The sequence below is a fragment of the Plectropomus leopardus genome, chromosome 20 (genome assembly GCF_008729295.1).
Source record: "Plectropomus leopardus isolate mb chromosome 20, YSFRI_Pleo_2.0, whole genome shotgun sequence".
NCBI lineage: Eukaryota > Metazoa > Chordata > Actinopteri > Perciformes > Serranidae > Plectropomus > Plectropomus leopardus.
Window position 1 is genome coordinate 24,165,295 of NC_056482.1, and position 27,106 is coordinate 24,192,400.

General features: G+C 36.9%; 2 protein-coding genes across 2 annotated transcripts; both read left to right on the plus strand.

Annotated features, from left to right (window-relative positions):
- The first annotated feature begins 2,999 nt into the window (after positions 1 to 2,999).
- On the plus strand, positions 3,000 to 16,170 carry tmc2a (transmembrane channel-like 2a). The gene is made up of 20 exons (XM_042509704.1): positions 3,000 to 3,027; positions 4,217 to 4,255; positions 4,353 to 4,797; positions 5,417 to 5,569; positions 5,870 to 5,960; positions 6,066 to 6,147; positions 6,233 to 6,339; positions 6,569 to 6,667; positions 7,052 to 7,194; positions 7,709 to 7,856; positions 7,996 to 8,184; positions 8,392 to 8,571; positions 9,474 to 9,632; positions 10,448 to 10,576; positions 10,841 to 10,908; positions 11,681 to 11,920; positions 12,000 to 12,125; positions 12,452 to 12,530; positions 14,359 to 14,476; positions 15,696 to 16,170. Exons 1-20 carry the CDS (start codon positions 3,000 to 3,002, stop codon positions 15,908 to 15,910), a joined length of 2,838 nt encoding a protein of 945 aa, XP_042365638.1. The 3' UTR covers positions 15,911 to 16,170.
- Positions 16,171 to 17,749: 1,579 nt separating this feature from the next.
- LOC121960023 (annexin A1-like) lies at positions 17,750 to 26,740 on the plus strand. Its single transcript, XM_042509610.1, has 12 exons — positions 17,750 to 17,840; positions 18,360 to 18,460; positions 19,416 to 19,521; positions 20,277 to 20,371; positions 20,649 to 20,762; positions 21,619 to 21,709; positions 21,951 to 22,087; positions 22,615 to 22,708; positions 24,150 to 24,245; positions 25,358 to 25,416; positions 26,116 to 26,238; positions 26,367 to 26,740. The coding sequence occupies exons 2-12, from the start codon at positions 18,392 to 18,394 to the stop codon at positions 26,421 to 26,423; spliced, it is 1,041 nt and encodes a 346-aa protein (XP_042365544.1). The 5' UTR covers positions 17,750 to 17,840; positions 18,360 to 18,391; the 3' UTR covers positions 26,424 to 26,740.
- Positions 26,741 to 27,106: the final 366 nt, after the last annotated feature.

Genomic DNA, 27,106 nt, shown 5'->3' on the forward strand with positions numbered 1-27,106 from the left:
CACACACACACACACGTGCAGAGTACACTCATTCATCAGCACGAGCTGCACATGATGTCATGAACACTTAAGTTCCTCACCCTCGCCCCCTCCCTCCTCCGTCTTTGCAGAAGTAAACACTGACCACACAGAGCTTTTATCTTTTCACGTCCCTCACAAAAACATCCAGTTCTGCTTGTGTTTTAGCTTTTAAACCTTTTTATTACTTAATTATTACCTCATGTTGGTCTCACATTACAGTTATAGTTGTATTCTCTTCCCACATCAGATGTTCCCTAAAAGGATTTCAAGATTATTGCACTCGTAAAACTCACACTAGCAACACAGTAGAGATGACACATTATAAATAAAACACACGCATTAACCCAGATGTATTTCTATTAATGAATTATACAAAGGGAAAAATGTTTCTTTACTGTATCGATTTTTATATATTTTCATGTATTATTCATGGAGAGCCTCTTTTCACGGGTTTACAAAAAGATTTATACAAGCACATCCTTTCAGAATAATTCTGAGCATAATTTCACAAAGTTTATTGATCTAAATTTAATTCCATTTTTAATGTTTACATTATGTAGTTTTGTAAGCATTCACACCTTCTGTTTTCATCTGCCCGTGTTGAAGAATATAAAATATACATTTCAATATTTTCTCAAATATGAATATGACCACTTAATATTTGTAGAATGGCTAATATATTAAATAATACAAAGTTATGTTACAGTAGTTGTTGGTTATTATACACAGTATGCCAATTTCTTTTTTGGGGGGGAAATAGCCACTAGGTGGCATAACAGACATATACAATCCCATTTAACTATACTGTATGTAGCATTTAAACAAAAATCCAAGCATGACTGTGCTCTGAAACATATCATGCAGTTGGTGTAAAATGATAAAACTCTTTAAAACCTCCAAATTAAATTAAAACCATAAATAAAGACCATTCAAATATGAACACTGTAAAGTTAAACTCTTAAACATACAGTCAGCACTTATTGCAATGTCATTGATGCATTAATAAATGTAGATATCTTAGTTTCATTTAATACATTCAGAGTTGTTTATTGCCCTCGGTTCTTAATGCATTTACATGCAACAAAAAAAGAAAAGTAGCTTTTATTGGTTTATGTAGATTATTTAATTTTTTCATCATAATGCGAACCATCAGTCATCACACACACATGCACACACATGCACACACACATGCACACACATTGTTGCTGTGTCACAGATGTGCTGTAATAAGGCAGCACTCACTAGACTTGATCCATTAACTTTTAATCCCTCATGCATCTTTCATGGTGGTCATACATGAAATATTGATTTAGAAGCATCTGATGGGTTTTTAGACATGCAGGCGTGTAGAAATGGGTGTCAAGATCACGAATGTGTCCAGATTTTAGGAGGAAAATAAATGCTCGAGAGATGAGACTGCACTGAGGTCATTTGGCATTTTACAGACTAAATAGTAGGTCAATTAAAAAAAAAAAGAATAAAATTTACAGAGAAGTAATAAAAAATACATACATAAATGTTACTTATTATAATGAACTTTTTCATTAGTATGTTCAGTGAGGTAAAATTGCTGTTTTTGTCAATGGCGTCTGGCTTGGAAGAGACTATAGATAATTTTTGCTTTAAGTCTGGTTTTCCTCTGGTTGTCTACTTTTTTTGTGAGAATTTAGTTTCCTTTTTTGTGAGAATTTTTTCTTTTAATAAATCTTTTCTTTGCTAAATTTTACATTTCGTTGTACATACTGTGTCTGCAGGCTCATTGCTTATGTTCTGTCATGTAGAATTGTTGCGTGCTTTTTTCCGTGCTCTCTGTTTGGCTTATTTTTACAGTCATGTTTTCATTCATGCTTTGAATTGCTTGCATGCTTTTATGTCTTTCAATTGTAGTGGCCATTATAACAGCCGGCTTAAGGACAGCACTTGAGAATTAGCCTTTGGCTTACACTGGCACAGTTCATTGATGTGCATTATCTCTCTAAAAATAAAATTCTAAATAAATAGATAAATACAATTATGCTGTCATATTTATTTTTTAACATATGATCCACCTGTGTTTATATTCCCTAAACAGGTGGGCAGGATTGCAACAGGTGTGTCACCTCAAGCACACCTCACCTGTACACCGTCAGGAGTCTGAAAGGTGTGATCCGCGTCTCACCTGTAGGAACTGCCAACCGTGTAATGGAATCATTTTGGATGTGAAAAATGAGCTCCACTCTATTATTCAATGAGGCTATGAGGTGTTTGTCCGTACGGTTTCCAGCTCTGCACACACAGTCAGCTGCTGTCAGTCTCTGCTGCAGGTTTGCCGACTCTTTACCTGCTGCTGTGTTTCCTTTGAAAACGCCAAAACAAAACAATAATGCAACTTCAAGGTCAACTCGGGGTATTTACTGTTTGCCTAATGAGCCTCGCACAGAGAAACCTAAACCTTCATTAAATCTTTAGGCTGTCTGGTCTTCTTCTTGTGTGTGTGTGTCTGTGTGTGTGTGTTGTCTCCAATAACAAGGCGAGTGAGAGTGTCTCTAGGCACTCCAGATGATGTGGTCCTTTGGTTATTTAGGAAAAACAAAGCACACTATCAAGCCTCGATAAACAGAGCCACACTGAATGCTGTTTCACGTTTAAGAGTTAAAGGCTGTATATGAACCCCTGATATGACCCACAGCTGTATACATCAGCACTTCTGATGTTAAAATAATAAAATATAAAATACGCCCCATCTCCTAGAGAATAACCCTTCATTTTCTGTTTTTTAAAGCCACAGTGGATCACCTTCAGTTTCCCAAATTTACTGCAGCTACCGAGGGAACACCTGTCGAGAGCGGGTCACATGCAGCAGTCGTCATAGTGACGGCACTGTCAGATACCTGAGTTGGATGCTGGCGGGGAGCCGAGGCGGAGAAGAGCCGACCTGCTGCGGAGGGTTAGACTGAGCGGACGCTGCAGAGAACAAAGAGGACTTTTTATTTTTCATCATGCAGAGAAAAAGAGATACGGATGATGGTGAGTTGAATGTTAGATTTTTTTAAATTTTTGCACAATTTAAAATACCAAAAATAACAGTTACAGCAGGGTTCACACAAGGTGCTTGAATGAATTTGGCGCTCAAAAATTTAAGTACAGAAATACCTTGAAAATCAGACATGTTTTAACTTGGTCTTTGAAAAAGTACTTGAAGTGAAGGATTAAATCTTTTATAAAACATATTAGCAAAATGTTTAAAACTAGGAAGCCAAGAACCGCTGTGCTGGTATGAGAACCAGTGGGTTGGTAAAGACCAGTAGATAGCTGCCACCAGGATGTTTCACTACCTGGCAAAACAGTCTCACTGTTTGCTGAGAAAATGATTTTATCATTGAAAATAGAAAAGAGTGCTTGGAAAAGTACTTTGAAGTCCTTGAATTTGACTTGCCCCTCTCAGTATGAGCCCTGATACAGTGCAGGGAGAGGCAACAAAAACAACCAACCTAGAAAAATAATTTTAAAAAAAGGTTAAAATTTCACAATGTTATAAGAAAAACAAATGTAAACTCACAGAAATTGAAATGACAACATAAAAATGACAGCAAACTAATCGCCCTAAAAGAGGGCTGGAGAATTCATTGTTTTATAAGTTATAATAATCTGTCAAGCAGCCTGGTTCATTTCAGAAGAGAAAAAGTGTTTTTTTAGTATCGTGAAAAATTCATTGTAAGAATAATTTGTGTGGTAAAATGTGCTTTACTTTATATATGAGCATAAATTATTGCTGTATTTTGTTATTGATCTTTAAGACTTCTTATTATTTCCAACCTTTAAAGCTACAGTAGGTAACTTTGACAAAATAACTTATTTTTATTTTTTTGTGTTGTTTAGTTTAATTTTTAAAAATAACCGTTATTTTTTTTGCACTTTTGGGTCTTTCTTCTTTCATTGTTGTTTTTCCATGTGTTTTAAAATAGATCAAGCCAATGTGCTCAGGTTTTAAAGGGTTAACTTGAAGAAGCTAGCATGACATCGTTGGTACCACTGGATTTCTCACGTCATCAGAAGACACCAGTATCATCACTCTAAAACTTAACCCAGTGAAGCCTCTTAAAGACAAAAAAAAAAGTTATATATGGACTTTAATGACATCGTGATTACTGCGTTAATGCTGACAGCTGCTCGTTACTTGTAGAATTAATTGTGTTTTTTTTGTGTCTTTCCTCAGTTGAGATAGAGATTGATGCAGATTTGACCGACAGTGACGGTGAGTGGATAAACGACGTCACAGCACCGAAAAGAAAAATTCTCTAATCTAACAACAAGAAATCCAAATTTGTGCGTTTTGTGTGCTATCAATGTAGACGGCGCCACCCAGAGGAGAACAAACAGACGACAGGGAGCTGGAAGAGGAGGTGCAAGGGGAAGAGGGAAGAAGCCAGCCAGCGAGGACGAAGATGAGGAAGATGAGGATGAAGCTCCCAGAGGGCGCAGAGGAGCAAACAAGAGGAAGCCGGCCAAGAAGCGTGGCGGTGACGACGATGATGATGATGATGAGAGCGAGGATGAGGCTCCCAAGAGGAAGCAGAAAGGAGCAGCCAAGAAGAAGAAAGGAGGCAAAGCTCAGGACAGCGAGGAGGAGGACAGCGACGACGGGAAAGGAAAGAAGGGAAAGAAGGGAGGAGGAAAGAAAGGAGGGAAGGAGGAGGAGGACAGTAAGGGTAAGAAGGGGGATGCCAAAGGGAAGGACAAGGGGAAAGACAAGGACAACGACAAAGACAAGAAGAAGAAGAAGAAAAAGGACGACAGGTGAGAAGTCACATACCTGCCTAATTTAGTTCTTTTAACATCAACCAAACTACACTTTAAATTACATTAATGGACAATTTAACCTTTTGAAACTGGGATCAACATCACTTTTCTTGTGCTCTATTCAGACACCTTCACAAGTACTTAACTCTTTAAAACCTGAGCAAATTTGTTTGAATTCTTCTGAAAACACAGCGAAATAGTCAATGAGCAACTTGCCAAGAAATGTCCCATAATTTTCAAATTAATTAGTTGACTTAGAAAATTGTTTTAAAAGAAATGACCCTAAAATTTGCAAGAAATTAGTAAAAAGTATGAGAAAACTACTACTGCAAAGTGGAAAAGAAAGGAAAACACACCAAAGCAAGGAAATAATCTGAGAAAAAGTGCTACTAATAATAAATAATAATCCTGCAACGAAGTTTCGCTTGTAGACAGTACTCCTATTACTACTACTACTACTTACTACTACTACTTCCACTAATAATAATAATAATTATTATTATTTCTGTTTATTTTTTCGATTATATCGTTTTTGGCCTGAAGCAGTGAAACAAGTTATCAAAAATGTGTTTGCCTCATCAAACTCTCTCTTTTCCATTTTTCTTTCCTCCTTCAGCTCCACCGATTCCAACACGGACTCTGAGGAGGAGGAGTCCATGTCGGAGGGAGAGATGGCCCGACTGATGGAGGAGGTGGAGGAGAAGAAGAAACTGATCGCCAACATCAGAAACAAGCCGTGGAGGATGAAGCGGAGGCTCGTTCATCTGAAGTAATGTCTTACATCAAAACAAACATACATCATTTTTACTTAATTTAATTTGTAGGTGAAATGCTTAGGGAATATTTTACATGCTGGCACATATGAAACACTTAGTAAAGGAAACTTTTAATTGTTCACATTATGAAAGTCAGCATGCATTCAAAAATGTTTACTTCCCCCCAAAATATTTGCATTTGAGATGATTAGTCATGTGAAATCTTTATTATTATGGCTCCTGAGGAAAAATGATTGTGGAAAACATAAGTTTATTTAGCTCTTTATCTCACATGTGATGTTATTTTTTTCCAGGGAGGCTCAAGAATTTGTGGATAAGTTTGAAGGAGCTTTGGGCAAAGGCAAAGGCAGGAAGTGGTACGCTTACAAAGTGATGATGACAAAGGTAAGCCACAAAATTCAAACATCCTTTCTGTGCTTTCTTCTTGTATTTGTGTCTCTGTGTGTTTTCCTTCTTTAAAATATCACTGTTGTTGTTTTTTAATCCCAGAAATGGATCAAGTTTCAGAGGGATTTTGAGAATTTCAGAACAGCCTGTATCCCCTGGGAGAGGAAGATTAAAGAAGTAGAAAGTGAGTACACACAGCCGTGTTTACCAGCTGAACAGCGACTCCCAGCGGACATATGCTGAGCTTAAAATCATCCTTACATCCTCAGGTCATTTTGGGTCGTCTGTGGCGTCTTACTTCATCTTCCTGCGCTGGATGTACGGCATGAACCTGGTGCTGTTTGGATTCACCTTTGGACTGGTGGTCATCCCTGAGGTGAATTTATGTCATGAATTCAATCATTTTATTATCATAAAGTAAATGCAAGTCAAATTAAAATGCTTAAAAACACAGCAAACATATGCTTTTTGCTAAATGTTAAAGAGAAAAAAATAAAAAAGGATCGAGTTGCCGGCTTTACTTTCACAGGCTGGTCTCTCTCGGGAGGAAAGCTTTCCTAAAGAGTGATATTTTAAATAAATTATTTAAATAAATACTTCTCCAGGTTCTGATGGGTCTCCCCTACGGGTCTATTCCTCGGAAGACTGTACCCAGAGCAGAGCAGGACACGGCTCAGGACTACTCCGTCCTCATGGACTTCAATGTGAGTCTGACGTATGATGGTATGAATATGTCCACTGGTTTCAGTACATTTGCCTAATGTATTTACTGATGATAAAGAGCCCCAAAAACAAAGAAAATCAGCGTGACAAGAAAATTCATAGGTTGCCTTCTTTTCACCTTAAAGAAAACTTCTTTGTCTTCTTTGTCTCTTGATAACTGAGATGTAACATTATCAATGGTTTGCTCTTCATAAAACCCCACTTTTTAAATTTGAAATTTAATTTTTTTGAATGTTTTCTGAGATATAAACCTGCTTTTTGAGAGAATTCTGGCAACATAACTACGCTCCACAAATGAACATAGTCACTAAAAGAAGATGAGAGATAAAATAAGTGAATAATGACAGCACTTCTTCTTTTCTCAGGGCTACTGCAAATATTCAGTCCTGTTTTACGGATATTACAACGACCAGAGGACCATCGGCTTGCTCAAGTTCAGGCTGCCTCTGTCCTACCTCATGGTCGGTATCGGCACCTTCGGCTACAGCCTGATGGTCGTGATCCGCACGTGAGTCTGCAGCAGCATATCCCTCCTACGGTCGCTTCTTATTCACTTTCTGTCTCCGCCACGCTGCTTCAACCACCACTGAGCAACATGAGCATCTTCATGCTGAGCTGTGGAAAACATCAAGCTCCAGTTTAGATTTGAGCATTTGAATTAACTGAGTTGAGATGTTTGTTTGTTAACTTTGACTTGATTTAAGTTTACAAATGTGACAGGAAAAAAAGACATGAGCTGTAAGTCGAATAGACATAGATTCACTTTATTGTTGCATTATTTAATATTGAAAAATATAAAAGGAGCAAAATTCTTGGGTTTTGCCATCTTGACCAGCACAATGATGTTCAATATAAAGTGCATTAAAGTGCGTCATAATTACACTAAAAACAATATTAGAATACATAATGCTCAAGTCATCAAGATAAAACAAGTGTGTGAATGTGCTGGTTTGTTATTTTGGTAATGTGCAGGTTTGTTTGCCTTTGTGCTCATTAAGAAGGCCGTGTTGTTTTTTTTCCAGAATGGCCAAGAACGCTGATGTCGGTGGCGGCGACGGAGACGAAGGAGAGTTCACATTTGCCTGGAAGATGTTCACCAGCTGGGATTACCTCATAGGAAACTCAGAGACCGCTGACAACAAATACGCCTCCATCACAACAAGCTTCAAGGTAACCAATGGCAACAGTTTTACGAGAAACATACATGCATGTGCGCTGTATTTTTCAGTGGTTGCGTGGTTCCGTTTGAGCTCACTGAAATAAGGTCTCAGCTTAATAATCCTTTGTGTTCCTGTTTTGACAAGAACAGGAGTCCATCGTGGACGAGCAGGAGAACCAGAAGGATGAAAACATTCACCTGCGGCGATTCCTCAGAGTCCTGGCGAACTTCCTGATCACCTGCAGCCTCGGCGGCAGCGGATATCTCATCTACTTTGTGGTGAAAAGGTCTCAGGAGTTCGCCACAAGGGACGACCTCAGCTGGTACGAGAAGAACGAGGTAATGATGTCCACACGCTTTCTAATTATAAACACGTTTATAGGATGCTAAATGAAGAACAAGAACCTTTTTATTATAACTACTATTAGGTGTAACACTCCTGCTGTTAGTGCTACTAGAGATAGAAACGCAAATAAAGACAAATAAAATGGTGTTATTAAATAGTTAGGTGAAGATGTTGTTGGTGATTGTGACTGTTTTGGACAGCTGGAGATCATCATGTCTCTGCTGGGTCTGGTGTGTCCTCCTCTGTTTGAGACCATCGCTGAGCTCGAGGACTACCATCCTCGAATCGCCCTCAAGTGGCAGCTCGGACGCATCTTTGCCCTCTTCTTAGGAAACCTTTACACCTTTCTGTTCGCCCTGTTTGATGAGGTCAACACCAAGGTATGGCACCACCGTGTGTGTGAGACAGTGTCCCACAAATGTCCTCAGGTGTCCTTGATGATGATAACTTTGCCAAAACTCATTTTCTTTTTAAACTTTTTTACTTCTGTATATAAAAGCATTACAATTTTGCTGCTGGCATCCGGATGTTGATTTAAAGATAGAAATGTTGATCATTTGGCCGATCAGTCATTAAATCAATCTGTCTGTTCATACGCCTTTTTGGATCAGAGCAATATACACGCATTTTTCTTAAGAAACCACCATGTCCTCGTATTTTGGTGACACTCTGATCTGTCCTCTAGTGCAGTGATACTCAATTTACGGCCCACATTTATGGTGATCCATTTTCTAATTTAAAAAAAAAAAAAAAATTAATGTGTGAAACAGAGTGGAAGAAAAATTGCAATAATTTTTCTATTTTTTTGTGAGATAAAAACTTATTTTTCTTGCCAAAAATTCTCGCAAAAAGAAATGTTTCTTGCACTAATTCACTCTATTTCACACATGAAAAAATGTTTTTATTTTTAACTTACAAAATGGATCACCTGAAAAAAAATTCTGACTTGCCTCTCTTCCTTAAAATACCAATAAAAACACTAAACTATAAAAAAAAAACTAACCTTAAATAAGTGAGATTCTGCTTTCCAGAGGAGTGTAACTGGTATCACCAAGCACACAGTCTCTGAGAGGAGTATTCCACTTTCCAGATGACTGTTTCTTTTTCTGTAGTTTTCGTGGGACTTTGGTGAATCCAAATTCACCCTGTAAATCACCAAAGTGACACAAAAACACAAACTAACTGATGGAGGCAGTGGCGGACCAGCAGCTCCCGTGTTCAGTAGAAATAAAAATAAAAACTTGTATGAATGTTAACTGATTCACGTCTCTCTGCCTCGTAGCTGGAGGAAGAGGAGTCCATTAAAAACGCCTCCATCTGGGCCTTGAAGGAGTACTACGCCAACTACTCACGTATGGTCAATGACTCAGAGGCCACTCCGCCCCCTATGAACCCTGCTGATGTCATCAGAGGACCCTGCTGGGAGACCGCCGTCGGCATAGTAATGACAACGAGTTTACTTTTTTATGTGACACAGAAACACAAGCCATGAGTATTTCCAAATGATTGACATCCATAGATCGTTATATATTACATATTTTTAGTCAGTTTCACTGCTGTTATTCTACTAGAATTATTTACAAAAAAAATCAGCAATTTTGTGTCGCCATTTGACCCATTTTGCAAATCAGAGACTCAAATGATTCTCAAATCAAAGTTGCTTAAAAAGCAAAAAACCTTCACCAGTGCTGATCAATTCTCCAACTCGTTTTTTTATTTTATTTTGAAAGATAAAAGGAAAAAAGGTTCTGTTTTGTCTGTTTTTGGTTTAAGATGAAAAACGATTTTTTTAGTTTGTTTGATCTTAAATGGTAAATGAATTACGAATAACCCGATTATACCTGGACTGCAAACGTGATTGACATAACGTGAGGTCACATTTATTTTTGACGTGTAACAATTTCTGATGAAAAAACAGACTTTGCGGTCACTAGAAAAAGTCAAGTCAAGTCAATTTTATATATAGAACACATTTTCACAAAACACGGTTTGCCTCAGAGGGCTTTACAGCATATGACATAGACCCTCACATCATCTAAGGAAACTCCCCCCCAAAAAAACCTGTAACGGGGGAAAAAAAATGGTAGAAACCTCAGGAAGAGCGACTGAGGAGGGATCCCTCTTCCAGGACCGAAGAAGCTAACATGATTCACTTTCTGCCAAAACGTTTGTGAAACGAGATCACGAGACGTCACGCTGTCAGACAAACTGAGGCACAAACACTCGTGTTCTCATTTCACATTTGTGTCGTTTCAGGAGTTTGTGAAGCTGACAGTGTCGGACATCCAGGTGTCCTACCTGACCATCCTGATCGGTGACTTTGCTCGAGCTGTCATCGTTCGCTTCCTGAACTACTGCTGGTGCTGGGACCTGGAGGCTGGATTTGTGAGTCTGACAGCTGAAGCATTTTAATTTCACTGGTTTGCTTTGGGTGTGTCACAGCTTTCCATAGCCACATTTCCACATTTCAACACTGCATTGTGTGTTTTTTGACGTAATCTAGCAATTTATCTTCAATCCAGATTTCTACCTGCTGATCTGGGGGACGTATTGAACTGTTATGTATATTGAATAAGTTAAAATTGCAAATTAAACTGTATCATTAGTGATTTCATTTGATAAGTAAGCCTTGTCTCTGTTCACTTTTAGCCGTCATATGGAGAGTTTGACATCAGTGGTAATGTGCTTGGATTGGTCTTCAATCAAGGGATGATCTGGTACAAATTTATTTTTACACATACACTGTGCACACTCAATTTTAAGTGTATTCTTGTGTATGTGTGTAAGTTTTTTATGCATTAGGTGTGTGTTGCTGCATCTGTCTAGTATCACTGAGTGGCTAGATAATGAGTGAAATGTTTCAACATCTAATGGTTTGATTGGCATGATATTTAGTACACTTGTTCATTTTTTCCAAAATTTTCCATACATGCTTCTCCCACTGACAAAAACATAAAAAAAATCTGTACATTCGTTAGTTTGTCTAATTTGTCACCTTGTGCTATGCCCCATTGCACTAATGAACCATAGTAAATACAAATAATATAAATAAAGCTAAAGAAGAATTTAGTACCTTCAACAGTAATGCAACTCTTCTAGTGCTAATTAATTTGCAAATATTAACATGCTGACACACTAAACTAATATGTTAGCATTAGTTTAAAGCACCGCTGTGCCTTGAACTAAGACTCGTGAAGCCTCACAACACAGCTGCTAACGTCCTCCTATCACGCCCCCTCATGAGACAGAGACTTGCATTATCACACAAGGAGAGAAATGTTTTGTAACTATTTACAACAACAATGTTATTAAATGGTTAAATAAAGCTGAAATGAGATGATGTCAGACACATTTTCAGAGACAAACAGTAGAAACTCAGTTTAAATTTGGAAATATTTATAACAGCACTGCAATTAATTTAACAAAGGCTCATTAACAATGTTTTACACATCATCTGATCACATACCATCATGTTGCCGTGCACTCCAGGATGGGTGCGTTTTATGCTCCCGGGCTGGTCGGCATCAACGTGCTGCGCCTCCTCAGCTCCATGTACTATCAGTGCTGGGCTGTGATGGCCACAAACGTCCCCCACGAGAGAGTCTTCAAGGCCTCCAAGTCCAACAACTTCTACATGGGTCTGCTGCTCCTCATCCTCTTCCTCAGTCTGCTGCCTGTCGTCTACACCATCATGACGCTGCCGCCTTCGTTTGACTGCGGACCCTTCAGGTTACTGCAAAAACCTCAGCACAAACGATGAGTTATAGGAGCACAATGCGATTTAAATAACGTTTACTGATGTTTGCAGTGGGAAGGTGAAGATGTTCGATGTGATCATGGAGACCATCGACCTGGACCTGCCAGCCTTCATGGGGACGCTTTTCAGCTACGCAGCCAACCCGGGGCTCATCATACCAGCTGTGCTGCTCATGGTGTGAGTGTGTAGGAGACACAGTGGATAACACACACACACACACACACACACACACACACACACAGAGCTTTGAACCTAAATTAATCTTTGATCTGATTTGATTATATATATGATTTTACTCACTGGGTTGAATTATATCTCTAAGCTTATTAACGTTTACCAATATTGAACAGTATTTTTAAACAGATGCACATTCACATGTACACATCTCTGGAACACACACACACACGCGTATGCAAGTGTGTGATTTCACAAATTATTTATTTTTTAGTGTGTGTCTTTGCAGCTCTTTTAAATCAACACAATGCGTCATTTCTCCTTTACAGACTGGCCATCTACTATCTGAACTCCGTGTCTAAGGCCTATCAAAACTCCAACATGGAGCTAAAGAAGAAGATGCAGATGGTAAGTAGAAAATAGGGACAGAAATAATGCAAACTGTTCAAAATCTTATAAAATACAATAATGGGGTGCTGCACAGAGCTGTAGACTACTGAGCTAAATATTTCTGAAAACAAAGAAGTGCAGCTTCCTGTTCGAATCATTTTAATAATGCGAGCTGCATGGCTCAAAGCACGGTGCTGAAAGTCACACTTGCAAAACTAATGAGATTCCCTTGGGTCTCCGCAGGGGTATAATGTTGCTGCAGTGCATCAAAATGACACTCTGACACTTTTTTTTCTCCCAGTGAGGAAATACAATATTCACAGCTTACATAATTATTGAAATTCATGTATTTTTTCAGTGCTTCAAGATCCATTCATCACTGAAGTTTATATAAAAACAAATGCTCAGAGTTGTCATATTGACGTTTAAGGTGTGTTGATTGATTCATAACTTTACGTCATGCATTGAGTAACATGCAAGAAAACTTTTATAGTCTAAGTGCCACAGTAAACTAAGTTATTTTTGTCAGTCTGCAGCTGCTTACTGTTAACTGCTGAAGATGAAAATCAAGCGAAACATCCTTTCATTTTGGTTACAACTGACTCATGTATGTAAACCAGCCACTGTGAGAACATTTGTTACATAACCTTTGGCCACATTTTATCCATGCATTCATGCCATAGTGTGCTGTGTGCTTATACAAACTGCACCCCTTTGTCTCAGCTGTATTTTGTGTTTTAGTTAACAATTTTAAGCACATTCACATTGTAAGCCAGGATGACAGCCATGGTAAACATCTGCCTGCTAAATCTCACATCACACACACCAGTCTTGCTGCTGGTAATACTGACTGGGGCACTAAATGAGTATTAATCTGCAGCTGAAAAACGTCACCATCAAGTGCGCTATTTAATCATGTTTTAGTAACATTTGAAAAAAAAAAAAAACTACAGTAACTGTTTAGGAAACTACTGAGCATTTCTAAAAATGCAAACTTCATATCTGTGAACTGTCTATTTAAGTTTTATGTCTTGGGAGAATGGGATTAAAAGAAATGCACACTGTTCCAAATCTTACATACACAGTAGTGGGGTGCTGCACAAGAGTGAAGACAACTGAGCTAAATATTTCTGGAAAGAAAGAAGTGCAGCATAATGTTCGAGTATTTGAAATAATACCAGCTGCGTGGCTCAAAGCATGGCTGTCAGTCACACTGCAACTTTTTAAAGATTTCTGTCTTTAGTAGGAACCGAATGGGAAGTCTGAAAGTATTAATATAAGAAAACTTAACTTTTGTTTTGGTATTTTCATGAGATTTATTAACTATCAAAAATATAGAATATTTTAAGCCTTTCTCACATGTCTTTACACCTTGCATTAAAATACATCTCTTATCCGAATTATATCTAGATGTGATTTAACCTGATTACATTACACAGGGTATTAATATTAATGTGTGTCTCCACACTGAGCTCTGAATGAGATCCGTTAACTCTGTCCAGCTCAAAAAAACGAACGTCACTCCTTTCGTACCCCTTTTGTATGCCAGTTTCATGTGCTTCATTTTTTGTTGACACGGCAGCTCGGACCGGTTGTGGCTGTTCTCCACTATTTGCCGAGCCGTTACTTCATAAGTGGTTCATTACTGCCAAGTTTACTGGTATACTTTCGTGCTTGGATCACAATTTGTCCAAAATGCGTTTTGGGTGCATTTATCCTGTACTCTCATGAGGTCAAGCACTATCTGACTGCAGTCCTGATTACTTTGTGTTTATTTATGAGTCTTCCTTGTTTTTTTTCCTGTCCACCTCTCTGTCTGTGTCCCCCTCCATCTCTGCCTGTCCAGGCTCGGGATGAAGAGAAGAACCGGAGGAACAACACGGACAGCACCAACCAGGTCATGAAAGACCTGGAGGACCTGCTGCCAAACAAATCCCTCATCCCCCCTGCTCCACCTGAGCCTGGTCAGTAAACAAAAACGAACACTGAGAAGCATTTTATCAGCTGTTACTAATCCAATAATTTACCTTTTTTCCATACGGTAAAATTATAATTCCTCCGAGATATCAAACACTAATGGTATTCTTGGGTTTGTGATAAACATTTCAGACATTATGCATTCATTAAAGTATTAAAGGGATAGTTTGGGATTTTTGAATTGGGGCTGTAAAAGATATTTATTTACAGTCAGTGTGTCACAGACAGTAGCTGGCAGTCGGCACTCCTGATTTGCAGAAATAGAGCAGCTGTGCACCCCACAGCTCATCATTACCCGGCTATATAAAGGGGTTGATATCATAACACGTTTTAGCCACTTTAAAAAAAACACTTTCTAAAAAATCTAATTTCAGTCTAAGGACATGCTGTATTGACTGTTTTAAATGTGAAGTTCGGATCGCGTAACAGCACTTTCCAGGGTTTCTGCAAGTCCTTAAAAAATGTTAAAATATTTTATATCAAATTTAATAAATATTAGGCCTTAAAAGCTATGAAAGAGACTCAAATTTTAATTTGGGATGTCTTGATTTCTGCAAACATTTTGTCAAATTTTATTTAGCCATCTTTGAGTTTCTTTTTATGATGTTACATATCTTTAAACCTACCTCTAAATCAGACAGTCTCTTTACCTTTATAATTGCATTTACCTGTTTGCAAAATGTATATTAACCAAACTCACTCTAATAACCAGTTCTGCATAAAAGCTACCTCTGCACAGGGCCACATATACAATATTAACCTTTACAAGGTACAAGCTAGATTTAATTATTATTCATTTTTTTATATTATTATACTTGCAATGCTTTAATAAAAACAAAATTACTTCTCCAAAAATCAGACTTTAATTTGGTTAAAAATGATCTTGAAAAGGTCATGAAAAGCATTAAATTCAAGTGTCTGATATGTGTAGACACCCTGACTTTCTGACCCAAACAGTTAACTGGTGGCGGATGTGAAACGTAGTGCCAAACGAAAAGGCTGTGTGACGGCGAATTAAAGCTGTGGAAATACTCAAAATATAGCGTCCACTATTTTCTTTTTTAAGTAGGCCTTTTTTAAAGTTGTATCTCATGCAGCCCCTCTTCAAAAATCCCCAGCTATCTCTTTAATGTTGTAAATTCAAAACTTATATGGGAGTGGAAATCTAAATATTCAGCTGATTCATCAATGTCTCTGCCTGAACAGAAAAGCCACCAGAGCCAGAATCAAAGCCAACTAAGACGAAGCCCGGATCAGCCGGGAAAGGCGTCAACCTTCAGAAAGATGTGGCTCTGGCATCGCCCAATCCCAACGCCCGGGGGCCGGTGAGCCGACCACCGGGGCCGAGAGGAGCCGGACCGCCACCAGGGCCGGGTGCTGGACCGGGCCGAGGCCGTGGGAGAGGGCCCCCTCCGAGATAACAGAGTGAGAAAATTCCTGCAGGCTGTGTTCAGCCTCAGACAGTCTGCTCATTTCACAGCTGGAGGCAAAAATCAGCACAAAACCAAGGTTAGAAGATTTTTCCGTTACAAAGACTTTCATCAAGTCTGCAAATTTTCTGACTGACAACAAAAGGGGTAGTGATTTTTGAAAATGAGAACTCTGTAAACAGTAATGTACAGAGCTGCTTTGCTACACAGTTCTGTTAAAACCTCAAAACCTCTAAACTGAAGATTTTTGTGATGGAAGTAATACTTTTGACAAGATAAGCTACAGTAAGATAAAGCTTTATTTATGCCGAAAAACATTTCAAGCCTGAAATTCTCTTGTGTCGATAAGCAAAAATATATTCTTTCTTCGAAACAATAATTTTAAAAACAAAAGAGTTGTGCAGAAGCTTTTCAATGTCATCATCATGACACATGACAACTTAGTTAACAATTTTGCAGAGGAGGAAAGTGAAATGTTTTGGAAAAACCCTAAAAAATGTTAGTATATAAATAAAATATACATACTACTATATTTCAAGAAAAATCTAATGAAATTTTATAAAATATGGTAAAGACGGTTTTAAAATACAACTGAAGATGCAACACATGAATGAAAGTGCAGGGTGTAAGTGAAAAACTATTCGAACTTATATTGGTAATATTGGTAAACAGACTCTTGTCCTCGGGCCATACTACAAGCACAATAGTACAATAATAATATTACAACTCATTGTGTATTTTTGCGTGCATAAACAATACTCACATGTTATTGTGTGGTCATGTCTGTGCTCAGGCTTTTTTTTTTGTTTTCTGTTACATTTACACTGACATTGTAATTCAGATTCTCACGCAGAATAAAGTTTCAAATCTTTTAATAACATCTTTGTAGCTGCTCAGTTTAAAGCCATATTTCTTTCTTTTTTTATTTTATTTTTTTTTCAGATTAGATGTTTGCTTGAATCCACAAAGGAAAGGGACACACTTCAACATAAAAGTGAAAAAAAAAAGCTGTTTTGGGGATTTCTTGTATGTGTTCCTGCCACTTTTAAAGACTACTCCACAGCACTCCTTTAACATTGTCAAAGTCACCACAGACATTTAAAAAGTAACAAAATCGATGCAGCAGAACCAGAAATGTAGTCTTTTTTTATTGTTTGCATTCTTCTTCCTTGTCAAAACCTGATGCCAACATTACCCAGAATGCAACTACTTATGGTTCAGTCAGATATCTGAGGGGTCAGAAACGTTCAGTACTCTTGCATTGCATCAAATAATATTAGGATATATTAAAATAGGATAGAATAGCATTTAAAAAATATTTTTACAGTTTCATGTGATTTTGTTCATTGATTTATATTTCTTCTGTTGAAAACTGCATGCATTTTTTTCATGCCTAAAGAGGATTAAAAACACTTATATAAAAATCTTGACTGAGGTAGACATAATTAATGCATTAAGAGGGTTAAAACAGTAATGCATTACTTTGTTACAGAAATACTCAGTGTGGAACATCAGGTTCAGTCATATAATTGTGCAAAAACTCTAATATGCAGTCTCAGGTCAGTATTTGCAAATAATGAACTACTGCCAACTTTATTTCAGTTGTCACAGTTTCCTTAATGTCAGTGTGAATGATAAGTTGTTTGATTAAAGGGTGAAGCGCTTAAATATTCACAAAACAAGTCTGTACAGAGGAGTTGCCCAACCTGTCAGGAGCACCCGAGCCTCTGACTGTCACCTCGCAGGAATGTCGTCTTTGAGAGGTGGCAGACGATTGGCTGATCCCCTGCAGGTGGAAACAAACCTGACTGAAAATGATCTGCACAGAAATGGGTGGAGACGCAGCAGGGTGAGTTTAATACTGTGACCAACACCTGAGAAACTGCAAACTGGGATCTGAGGACTGTCTGCATCAGTACAGGTGAGTTTTGTCTGCATGTTTAAAACCCTTTAAAATTCCTTTAAAACAACGTGAATTTGTTGGAACAACTTTATTTTTTTTCAATTAACTTAAAACATGCGTTCATAAATATGGTAATTAAAAGTACATAAGACTTCAGAATTTCTTTTAGATAAAGTAACTGGAACAAATTAGGCTGTTTAGGTTATCAACTTAAAAGCATGTGTTCATAGTTATATTTAATTACCATATTTATGACACTTTTTTAAAAGTGTTTTTTTTTTGCATTATTTAAAAGAAATTTTAAAGTGTTATGTACTATTACCATAATTACGAACACACATTTCTTAAAGTTTATTACAAATAAAATTTAAATTGGTCCAACAATTTTTTTCACATTTAAAAGGAATTTGTATATACTTAACTAATTTTTTCACTTTATTTTAAAGGAATTTTTAAGTGTTAATATCTGTTTTCATTTTCCAATCAGCTGTTAATTCTTTATTTCTGTTTCTTGTTTTCATTTGTTCCCCTCCACAGCGATAATTACGTGTTTCTGGTTTCCAGTAAACATGTCCTTCTTAAAGAAATTCTTCAAAGATATCGTCCATGACAGAGACCCCGAGGACGACACCATAAAAGTGAGTATCAGATCACCTAGAAAAACGAATCATGAGGAGAATACACCTGTTTTTGGGATAACTGTTGTCCACCTTTATAGGTTAGCCTATAAGAGCAACTCCATGTGTTATATTTTTATTTGTTTTTTTGTTCTTGCCTCTAACTTATTTTCCTTTATCCCATATTGTAATGTACTGAAACTCAATTAATTTATCCCTTCACTCACTTATTTTAAGTATGTGTACATGTGTTTGTGAGGCGCTTTGTAACTGCATGTTTTGTTTTGTTTTTACTTGCTGTAAAACTTCACGGGCTATTATTTACTTAAATCAGTGACCTCAACGCACAAAACTTGTTCAGCAAAGACAGAAAAACAACCAAATATTTATTTATCTTTCTGAGACTTAAGCACATTGACCTTATTTTATTCAAAAACATGGGAAGATGTTAAGGAGCAATAGCAGAGGAAATGACCCTGAAGTTAGCAAGAAATCTGTGAAAAGTACAAGAAGATTACCTGAATATTTGACAAAAAATCCAAAAAAAAAAGAAAAAAGGGAAAGGAAAAAAGGCAAGAAATTACCTTAAAATTATATTGATTCTGTACAATAATTTTGATAATTAGGATTAAGTTTCAGTGAACATTTTTCCTTAGCTTAAAAAAAAGTCTTCTGCATCTACTTATCTTTCTTTTGTTTACTATGCTGATAAAACCTTTTTTTACGTTCTCACAGTTTCTATAGAACATGACAACCGGCCCAGGCCTCTAATTGAGACAGGCATTTATTTTTTAAAATGTGTCACCATATCGGGCAAGTAAAATGGACTCTGCGTTTAATTGGGACTAGGCTTTTATTTGACGTTTTATGGTCCTTATTCTCCTGCATCTCTTCTGTCACTCTACCCTGTGAAGAAACTCTAACCATGAATCATCCTCAAAGCTTAAAATCGTCATATTTCTGGCGTCTGCTCTAGGTGGGGGGTGAGAAGAAGCCGAAGTTTTATGGAACAGTCCCTCCGTATCCAAACTTCAATGCCAGCAGTGACGCTTCTACTCTTCAGAGCGCCATTGAAAGTAAAGGTACGTGTGCTCACTCATGTTTTTTTCCTTAAGACAGGCTCCATGCTTTTAAGGCAAGGTTGCTCTCTAATGTCTTTGCAGATGGTGCACAATCTAAAGTAGAAGCTCTGCAACAACTAAACGAATACTTCACTCCAAAATTACCTTTTGTATTTAAGTTACTCACCTCGTGTTAAATTTAAGAAAACACATGCCTCTGGTGAGCAAATAATCCTAAAAAGACAGAAAATTCTTGCTGAATTGAAGTAATAGGGGTCCACGTTTAACAACAGCAACACTATTATCAAAACATCCATTTGCAAACAGGAAATATAGGGTCCCCCCGGATCCTTGAAACATCTCAAAAGACTTTAACCTATTTATATAAGATAAGGACTTGAATCTGATATCAGTCTTTCAAAAGTTTTAAAAATGCTAAGATATGGTAAGTACAAATTTTAGGATTAGGATTTAGGATTGCATTGTAAAAGCTCAAAATAATTGATCATTTTGAAAAAAAAAACAATGTTAATATTGCTTTGTTATACATATATATAATTTTAAGCCATTTTTTTTTCATTTTTTTTGTTTTTTTTCCCCATCTTTATTATTATTTTTTTGTTGTTTTTTTTTACTAATTCCTTGCAAATTTTCGGACCATGTCTTGTTAACTTGCTTGTTGCCTTCGCCCCATGTTACTGAAAGAAGTCAGACCAATTTGCTCTGGTTTCAGAGGGTTGAAGAAAGTAGGCTAAAGTACAACTTGTCCCTCACAGAGGTGGACGAGGATGTGATCGTCGCTGTCTTGGTGAAGAGATGCAATGAGCAGAGACAGAAGATCAAAGTAGTTTATGAAGCGTCCACCGGACAGGTGAGTGATTCCTATCTCATTAAGACGCAGTCGAGTCTGGAAAAATACTGAAACATCCCTCTGACCTCGCTATGTAAATCAGTTTGAGCTTTTTAAGATTTGCAAAACAAATGAGGTCAAACAAGTTGAGTCCCAACAGGCACTGTAGCAGATGTTATTAAAAAATACACACATAATGGATTTAATTTTCTGCAGCAGTTGTTTTGAAATGGCATGATTGCAATGAAAAGTAGCAGCACCCTCATGTTTTGGTGTGTGTGCTCCGTGTGTCTTGCAGAAGCTGGATGAAGCTCTGCAGTCAGTTCTCAGGTCAGATTTAGAGGACATCTCTCTGGCTCTGCTCATGACTCCTGCTCACTTCGATGCCTACCTGCTCAGGAGGGCCACAAAGGTAAATATCCGAGGAGATTATTTCCAAACTCTCTGTGTCAGTCTTTATTGCAATGGTTGATCCTGCCAGCAGGGCATGTCCAACTTTATTAATATTTTAATGCCTTCATGCCGATGATAACTGTGGCTGGAGGCACTACATTTTCGGGTTGTCCATCTGTTTCATTCTTCTGAGCACAATATCCCGAGAGCACCTTGAGACAATGTCTTCAGTTTTGGCACAAACGTCCACTTGGACTCTGTGATGAACTGATTAGATTTTGGTGGTCAAAGGTCACTGTGCCTCAGTGTCCAGCTGATTTGATTTTTGTAATATTTCTGAGGTGGACGTAGCAGGATTGAATAAGATTATTGACATATGGTTTAATGTTAAGCTGGGAGTCAAATATGATGCCTAGACTTCTAGTTGTAGATTTTACATTATTTGCCAGTGGACCAACAAAGATTTTTAATGATGACTTATGTATTGTCCGAATTGAGGTGCAGAAAATTGCCTTCACTTCAACATCCTTGATTGAAGTAAGGCATTTCATTGATGTGTTAAGAACTCAAACGTCATCTGGCTTAAATGCCAAATATATTTGCGTGTCATCATCATAACAGTGGTAAGATACCCCATTGAATTGGCTGATAACGCGTCCTAAGGGAAGCATGTAAAGTGAAAATAAAATCGGACCTAGAATTGAACCCTGTGGCACCCCACACATCAGTGTAGCTGAGGATGACACATAATTACCAATGGATACATTGTGTAGCATATTTAGCTTGAAATTATGTAATTATGAGTCCTATTAAACAAATGTTAACCTTAAATGTTTTTAATTTGGTCACGCTCTGCATTTCCTTAATTTCAACAGGGTTGGGGCACAGATGAAAACGTCCTGGTGGAGGTTCTGGCAACAAGAACAAACGAAGAGATTCGCGAGATCAAGAGAGTCTTCAAACAAGGTTTGGCCTCTGTTCTTTTATTTTTGGTGCTGAGCTCCTGAAAGGTTCAACATCTTAAGTGTACACCTGACACTCTTTGGTGTCTCCAGCAGTTGAGCAACACTGAATTCTCAGACAGTGCAGCACTGTAATCACCCAGTAACGAGGACTGTAAACCTCTAAACAACAGTTTTAAGCACTGCAGTCATACTGTATGTTGGTCCATAATCTTATTGCAAAGTCTGTTATCTTTGTCCCTCAGAGTACGAATATGAGCTGGAGGACATTATTAAGGACGAAACCAGCGGTGATTTCACCACAGCTCTTCTGTCCATGTTGAAAGCAAACAAAGACGAGAGCATGGAAGTGAACAAGGAGCTGGCCCAAAAAGACGCAGAGGTAGCATTATTCAGTGTTTTTTCTTAAAAGTATACAATGCAGAAATGATGAGTTGCTTTTTGAAAACAAACTTGGCCCCTTCTCCCTTGACTGCTTGTACCATTGCAGAAACTTTACATTTGTTGAAAAGGAAAATCTGATACCCTATCTGTTCAACAGAAATCAGACCAAATCCACTTTGTTTTTCTTCCCCATCATCTTGTTCAGTGCAAATACCAACAAATTTAATTTACAGAAAAAAGAGAGGTAGATATACTAGGGGGAAAAAAATCAATTATTTTTAGACTTAAACATTAATTGTGCTGTTTGAAATTATGAAATTAAAAAAAATTATGTTTTATTTAAATTTTTTGTGGTTTTATTGCCTTCATCGCTTTGGTTGTTGCTGTTTTTGGTCTATTTCTTGTATCTATTTCAGTACTTGTATATCGGATTAATTGTTAACGATAACAAACAGATTGAATATAGTCAGTTATCCTTGTAGAGAACAGTAATTACAAATGATGGCATGTTAATGTTTTGTTTAGGTTCTGTTTGAGGCTACTGAGCATCCCGAAGGAATCAATGTTTCTACCATCATCGACATCCTGACCACGCGGAACGGGCCGCAGCTTTCTAAGAGTGAGTGCTTTAAATGTGTGACTGCTTTAGCAGTTAGGTTTGACTCAGAGGCAGAATCAGCCAAAACCTCCATTTCAAAGCCAGCACACAAACACAGCTGGTAAAACAGGTGGAACCGCACTCTGTCAGGTAACAGGTGGAACACGCCCAGCAGTGTGGGAACAATACAGAGCAAAGTCAGCATGATTTTTCAAATACATAAACTAGACTATTTAACTAGGTCTTAATCATCAATGGAGTCCACAGTTCAGCAGATGTGCTGTTGATGAGATGATAGATTCTTTTTTAGATTTATTTAGATGTGTGTAGGAAAAGAGGGTTAACTTAAGCACACATGCTCTTTCTTCTTTATGATAAGATTTTTATTTCTCAATACTGGAGGTGAGTATAACAAGATATCATGTGCCCCTACATATATCTGTAATACTGGAAGTATGTAATGACATTTATCATTTGTCCCTCCAATGCCCCTCTTCCTTTCCTGAAGGAATGAGTCTCAAAATATATAAATAGAGACATTTAAAAAAAATCTTATAATATATATATATATATAAAACCAGTATGTGAAGTAAAAAGGACAACAGCAACAACAACAACAACAACAATATATATATATATATATATATATATATATATATATATATATATATATATATATATATATATATATATATATATATATATATATATATATATATATAAAACCAGTATGTGAAGTAAAAAGGACAACAGCAACAGCAACAACAACAACAACAACAACAATAATAATAATAATAATAATAATAATAATAATAATAATAACAATAATAATAATAATAATAATAATGATAATAATAATAATAATAATAATAATGGAAATAAGATAGAATAAATATAATTACTTTAATTAAAAAAAAAAACGTATTAGCAAAATATTGGTCCTCAAATGATCTTAGACCTTCACCACTGATAATATGTAAAAAAATATGAATGCAACATTTCACCAGTTTTTGCACTTTAACCAAAGTAGCTTGATATTAAAAACTGCATGTGTGTGAAAGAACATTTATACGCTCCATGTCTTTGTTGTTACATGACAAGTAGAAAGCCGCAGATAATGTCTATGAATAAAATGTCTGAAAATAAGCTCCTATTAATACTTTATATCTGGTGCCTCTGTTTTTGGTTGGGAACTTGTTTGCAGTAACACCCCCATTATTGAAATTTCTCCATATCTGTATTTTATTTTTCAGCTCAAAATGCATTTAGAGTTTGCATTCTGGCATCTCATGTCTTAAAAGCCCTTCAAACTAGCTGAGGCTGTTTTTTAAGATTCCAAAAATGCCGGGGGGATGTGCAAATACCTCATACCTCCACTGCAAGATTTTTTAGAAAGGACATTTGCTTTTCGTCTGACAAGTTTAACCCATAAATACCTGTCGTTTGTCTTTTTATCTGTCAGCATTCCATCACTACGCTGCCACCAGCGACGTCAAATTACCTAAAGCTCTGCAGATGGAGCTGAGTGGAGACATCGAAGATTGTCTCATTGACGTTGGTAAGGAGGGTTTCTTCATTTATTTGGTCCTTTGATCAGTTTGTTTCCCATTTTAATGAGTAAGGAGTTATCTTGTTACGGTTGGAGTTTTACAGTACATGCAGAATAAATGTTAAAGGCCCTGAATATCTGCTTCTTACTGCGAGCAGTGGGGGTCCTACATGAATTTTTTTATTTCTCGTGAAAGATTTCTGGATTTGTGTTTTTGTCTGTGCTTTTCTCGCTGGTTTTAAAGTGAAAAATCAGTGCATGAATCAGGATTTATGAATATATATGTGACAGTTGTGGGTTGTTTGATTAAGCTGCCAGGACACTGTCAATCAAATCTGATCAAAGCACACCCACACAGTCTTAATGACGCAGATTAGTTGAGCTATTTAGAGTTAATCCTCTAATGAATAATAACTTTTTTTTAAATCGTTAACTGTGACTGTTTCACATTTAAACTATGTTTTCATGTACTTTGAAACACTAATTTTATCACAGAAAAGCATAACCTACAGTGTTGCTTGATTCATATTTATATGGTGAAGCTTTTAACAAGAATACAGGCTGCAACAATCATCCGAATTATGACTAACAATAGAAAAAGTGTTGGATAGAATGAGCAGCGTCCTGGAGATTTTAGGTACTAAGAGCCAAAAATGAAACGTTTGTCCTGGGGGTGAAATTAGAAAAAAATACCAGAGATCTTAGGAACAAACACATAAAATCACGCTCAGTAAATTTTGTTGTTGCCTGTCTGTGAAACTTGTTTAGACTGTTTTTTGTGTACATGCACAGATCAGAGGGCCTTGAATTTCTCGCATTAAAATTGTGGTTTTCAAGATATGCTTAAGAACTGCCGATAGCTGGACAGAAAGGTTTAAGAAAAACATACATTAACATAGATTTACTGTTAAGTCTCAGTCTTGCTCAAAGCACCAAAAAATACATATAAAAAACTCAACAGTGATGTCTCTTTCCGGAAATCATCACCCGGTTACCTCAGATAATCTGCAGACCATGTTGTGACAGTTTTCATGTGGGAACTATTTTCTTGCTGCTGAACTACAGTCGCAAACTGAATCATTACGCAGAGTTTTCAGAGTTTATGTCTCTTTGACTTTTAGTGAAAATTGCCTGGAACACACCGGCTTTCTTCGCTGAGAAGCTCCATAAGGCTTTGGAGGTGTGTTCACTTTCTCACCATGTCTGTGTGTGTGTGTGTGTGTGTGTGTGTTCACTACAGACATTTTTTTTTTTTTTTACAAATATTTACCTGTAGCGACTGATTGATGCAACCAGCCAGATATAGTATGTAGCATATTATTATTATTATTATTATTATTATTATGTTATTATTTATGTAAATTTACCCAGTATCATGCAAACATATAGTGCATATACTGTATATATCCTTATTGTAATTCTTGTATCTCTATGTATCGCTGTTGTTCATTATAACATTGCACACATAATAACATTTTTTAAATCTATTTGGAACTAGATACTAGTTCAATGCACTGTACTGCAGTATAAGGCACAGTTTTATATATTACACACTATACACACTACACATATTATGTATAGTATGATTCACATGTTTACATACTAGTGCTTATTGTCAATAAATACATTTATATTTTTCATTCTTTCATACTTAGCACTTATTTTTCTATACTTGTGCTTGTACTTCTTCCTGCTTGCTGTAATTCTCTATGCTTGGCATTAAAGTGGCTGTAATGAACCACAATTTCCCCTCGAGGATCAATAAAGTATTTCTGATTTCTGATTTTGTATGACCTAGGTTATGTAATAACCGGCAGATTGAGGTGATTTGCATGCTTTGCTCTTGTCCATTGATCACGCCTCTGCTCCGTTCTCACAGCGCCACGGTACATGTGAGGAAACACTCATCAGGGTGCTGGTGTCCCGCTCCGAGGTCGACCTGAAGAAGATTGTGCAGGAATACAGGGCCATGTATGATATCAGCCTACAGGAGCAAATACTGGTAAAGTGACACACCTGTGAAGAATTTAAATTGTCTTTACTGGCTTTTTTTCACTCTTTCAGTAACTGGAGACAAAATAGTCTATAATGAGCATTTAATCTGAGCACATCTTTGTCTCTGTTTCACAGAGGGACACTAAGGGACATTATGAGACCATCCTGCTTGGACTGTGCGGACCTCATTAAACTTTTGAGGAAACTACTGGAAATGGAGGCCATCTTCTCCACTGGCTGCCACTGAAATCTCATATTTTTCAAAATGATCAATGTAACTTTTCTGTTTTATTAAATTGATGTAATCCCAGCAATAACAAAAACTATCTCATACCCTTCCTGTCTGTTTGATGTTTCTTGTTTTGTCGTGAATTCTCTCCATGTGCATATTGAGCTCTAATTCACATAATGGTTTATTATAATACATGAAAATATGTTTGACAAAGATGTGAAGCAGATCAGTGACGATGAAGGCAGGATGGGAGAAAAGAGGGACCAGAAAGTTTGGATAGGCACCAGCATGAAGTTGATTTAATTTGAAAAATAAAATATTACAATAAGATATAAATATCTTATGTTAATATTTATTATATAGCCTTAATATGGCATGCTTAATCTAAATTGTGAGATACTGAATCTAAATTGTGAGTCTGACTGATGACACAGTAAGATAAGAAAGTTAAGTCATGACCATTAAATACCCTGCCAAAATGTTTGTAATCTTTATGTCATTTTAATGAGGTACGCGTATTTAATTTTTATTTATTAAAATTATGAGACCCCAAAGTTAATAATTTTAAGTCAGAATCATGGCATATTATCTCATAATATGCATTTATCTAATTTTGACTTAGAATTCTTTTTTTTTTTTTTTG